The sequence below is a fragment of the Ptychodera flava genome, chromosome 3 (genome assembly GCF_041260155.1).
Source record: "Ptychodera flava strain L36383 chromosome 3, AS_Pfla_20210202, whole genome shotgun sequence".
NCBI lineage: Eukaryota > Metazoa > Hemichordata > Enteropneusta > Ptychoderidae > Ptychodera > Ptychodera flava.
This window is the reverse complement of record NC_091930.1, coordinates 35,238,127-35,241,902: the sequence shown is the minus strand read 5'-3', so window position 1 is coordinate 35,241,902 and position 3,776 is coordinate 35,238,127. Positions and strand designations below refer to the sequence as shown.

The 3,776-nt window shown below is 42.5% G+C and overlaps 1 protein-coding gene across 1 annotated transcript; it reads left to right on the top strand.

Annotated features, from left to right (window-relative positions):
- Window positions 1-220: 220 nt before the first annotated feature.
- Window positions 221-1,069, top strand: LOC139129240 (tripartite motif-containing protein 3-like). Its single transcript, XM_070694882.1, has one exon. It carries the CDS (start codon window positions 221-223, stop codon window positions 1,067-1,069), a length of 849 nt encoding a protein of 282 aa, XP_070550983.1.
- The last annotated feature ends 2,707 nt before the right edge of the window (window positions 1,070-3,776 follow it).

Here is a 3,776-nt window from a genome sequence, read left to right as displayed (position 1 = left end):
GGGATCAGTTGAATGATAGTCTTGCCGCGTAACAACCTGAACAACTTGGTATCAGTGGAAAAGGAGTTCTTTGGGATCTCAGGTGGTTCAGATTTTCAACGGCCAAGATACTACGGCACACTTCAGGACAACGTGGAAATTTGAACTTTTAGGTGTTGGGAGCCCCCTTCCCCTCTTCCACCCCGTACTGTACTTGTCGGAGAAATTGAATGAATTCAGGATGGATCGATGGGAAGATGTGGAATCAGGTGAAGCTGCGCCAGGTCACTTCAGGACACCACTGGGTATGTGTGTCGCTTCAGACGGAAGGCTGGTCGTGGCGGACTCCGAGAACCATCGGCTTCAGGTTCTCAACTGGGATGGAGATGCCGAGGAAGTAATCCCGTTCGGGCGTTGCCGTTTCGCCGAGCCTTGCCTTCCAATGGATGTCGCCGTTTCCGACGACGGCGCGTTCTATGTCTCCGACCAGGCCAATGAACAGATAGTGGTCCGTAGCCAGGAGGGAGTCGTCAGCTCGTTTGGTGAGGGCGCGCCTATACGACCGCGAGGAATTGCGCTGACGAAAGACGGCTACGTCCTGACCACCGACTGGTGGCAAGAACGGTACTGCGTGAAAAAGTACACCAAGAACGGGGAGTTGGTCAGCGAGTTCGGTCTTCCAAAGTCAAACGGAGATAGCATGGGCTGGCCACTCTTCTTAGCTGTCAACAGTAAGAACCAAGTATTCGTGTCGGACCAGGGTAACAATCGAATCCGGGTATTCGACTCGGACGGCAAATTTCTCTTCGACTTCGCCGACAGGGATGCTCCAGACGCGCGCAAAGTCTACGGACCGACGGGCATACACATCGACGCCGACGACAACGTGTACGTGTGCGATCCGAACAGAATCTGTGTGCTGAAGTACGACATCAGCGGTAAATTCTTATCTGAAGTCAGCCTCAAACCGTTTCAGTACCAAAGGCCATACGCCATCGCCGTCAGCAAGCATGAACCGCGCAAGATCGCTTTCACCGAACACCAGGGAAATCACATCAGATTTCTGAACGTGTCATTTCTGAGTTCTTGAGGGCTAAACAGCCACCTTAGCCAGTAGGAAATCTGATTTTGACGACAAAGTACTGAAGACAAACAGACGTATACATACTGCCACAAACAGATTTATTCTCTGTTTCGTTTGAAGAAAGTTGGAGCGTTATAATGGCACCGCATGCACCGAAGATACCACAGGAGTAACACTGCCAATCATGATGTCTTTAAGGACAAGCCCTCGAATAGAAATCGCAAAAAACATCGATTTAATTTGTTCATGTAGAGTAAATGAAGGAGTTTTCTGATTATAGATACGTGGGACGTAGGCCTGGCTAAATGCACCGGCCCACTGCCTGTAAGTTTTGATATACTGTTAATTTTGATGTATTTTCCAGTAATTTGCTGTGCTTTTAATTCTTGTGTGACTTTTGAAATCATATCGAAAATAATTAATGCCTTGTCTTCACTTGCCAACACAACCTTTATTATGTTAATTTGAAAACCGAATCACTTTGTTAGCAATAATGCAGAGCACAATTGAACGTTATGAAGTTCGTGTTTCCGGTAACACGCCTCCGAAACTAGGGTTTGGCAGTGGAACTTTTTTGTTGGCTGAGACCCATAAAATACGGCAAATACGGTAAAATTTCAGGACTTTACTTTCAATATTTTGAAATTGGGAAAAAATGTCCATGGCGGTGGGTTTTTTCTAGGGTAGGTGGGGTTACCGGAAAGACATTATGATACTTTTTATTTCGCCTTAGCAGAGCAAATACTCGGTATTTCAATGTACTTTGGGAAGAAGAATGATGGGAATGGATTTGTTTTGTAGGATAAATATGGTGATTACATTATCAAAAGTTACTGCTGAACAATACTTGCTCTCTGTGTAGGGTAGAATGAAGGTCAAGATCATAACCTTCACACTCAAAACTCTGAAGGTAATCAATAAGAACTTGACCGATACCTATACACAGGTAGTGAATGAATTGTCTAGATTATTTGTATCCTTTAGGGACCGACCATTAGATTAGGGAGACAGGCAACCGAAATGGAGGACAAAACCTGCTATAATAGAATTGTTTTTTAAAGAGAGTCATGTGACTTTTATACCTTTTTTCATACATTCACATGAAAATTGACCGAATAAAGTTGTAGAAGTTGAAGGAAAAGGTGTTTGTCAAGCAGAAACAATTGTCCCATTCTTGAGCGTGAAAAAACTACTTTGACCATCCTATACTGTGAGATCGTAGTAGGCCGTGCATTACACCATGGAGGTACCACTGCGTCCATGATTACATGTCGCAAAGAGAATGTCCCCATTATTTTTAGATATTATCCATGTATCACGTCATGTTCGGTGTACTTGTAAACTGTTCTCGTGTAAAAGTCGTATTTTCACCGAACATTTTTAGTTTATTTCTTGCCTTTCCTAAGTAATTTGTTGTGCTGATGATGTGGGAATGTGTGAGAGAGAGTAGAGAGTCTTGTCTATCTCAAAAACAAGCTAAATATTCATTTTGTAAAGAATGGGTTCATTTGCATATTGGCTAATTAGTACCTTTATATTTGCTGATTGTTCGACATGCTGGTACTGATTTGAAGCAATCACTTCGAAAGACATTAATTTGCGTATGTAACAATACATTCATTTATTATTACATCAACGAATTGTTTTGTCAGGGAGATAATCACCCGCGTTGGTGATTTGTAAAAATAATTCATGGCGGAATTAGCCTGGTGGCCAATTAACAAATATGGACGGTTGTACTTGCAATGCAAAACTGTGACATTTGGGTGTGGGCTATAATAGACACACAATGACACATTACTGTGTTATCTTTAAGCAATAAAGCACCCCAAAAGACGGTATACCACGAGATTTGTAGTTCACGACATATATGCACGAGCGATAGCGAGGGCATATACCGGGGCATATATGAAGTGGACTGGTCAAAACCGAGTGGTATACCGTGGCATGGTGATTTTTATTGCTATTATATCATAACAGTATATTGAAATTCTGGAATAGAACGTCAAAAATGGATTTTTGCACTTGCAGAGCGTTCACGCGTGTGCCAACTGCGGTATATCGCGAACATACCACGGTTCTTCTCATGTCTCGACCAATCAGATCGCTGCATTTGCGCCATCAATATACTGGTATGATATAATTTTAACTATACATAATGATGGTTCTTTATGATAATCAAGTCAGAGATAATTGTTTTGTTCGGGTAGCCCCCATGGTATAGGCACCCGCCAAAATCACAAGTGACATCATCACAGACTACATGGAGGATCTATTGTCGACAGTGAGCTGTGCTGTATGCAAACAATAGTTCTGAAACACGAAACAGCAAAGGAACAGAAATACCTCAAAATGTTATTGACGACTGCGACATGACCTTGAACTTCGATAGCTTCTAAGATTTCACTCGAGCATGAACGTATACCACTGGTTTGCAATATTTCGGCTGAAGACAGTCGTTCTTGACCTCCGTGTAGCATTCCTCATCGACAAGCCATCATTCACAGATTGGGTCACTTGCTATTTTAATCAGGCGACCCGTTGAGCACTATAGGGCTACTTCAGTTATTTTTCCCAATAAAATCCCAAGCAGCAAGAGAAAATTTCAACCTGCTGGAAGTCCTTCCAGAAATAGCAGAAAAGGGTTACAATGTTGTTACTCAAGAATAAGTAACCTCGATAAAATATGCTTTTAATCTATTGTTGCTATTGT

Bases quoted from the DNA above. Each gene is read 5' to 3' on its own strand.
- LOC139129240 (XM_070694882.1), top strand. From the start codon at position 221: ATGGATCGATGGGAAGATGTGGAATCAGGTGAAGCTGCGCCAGGTCAC.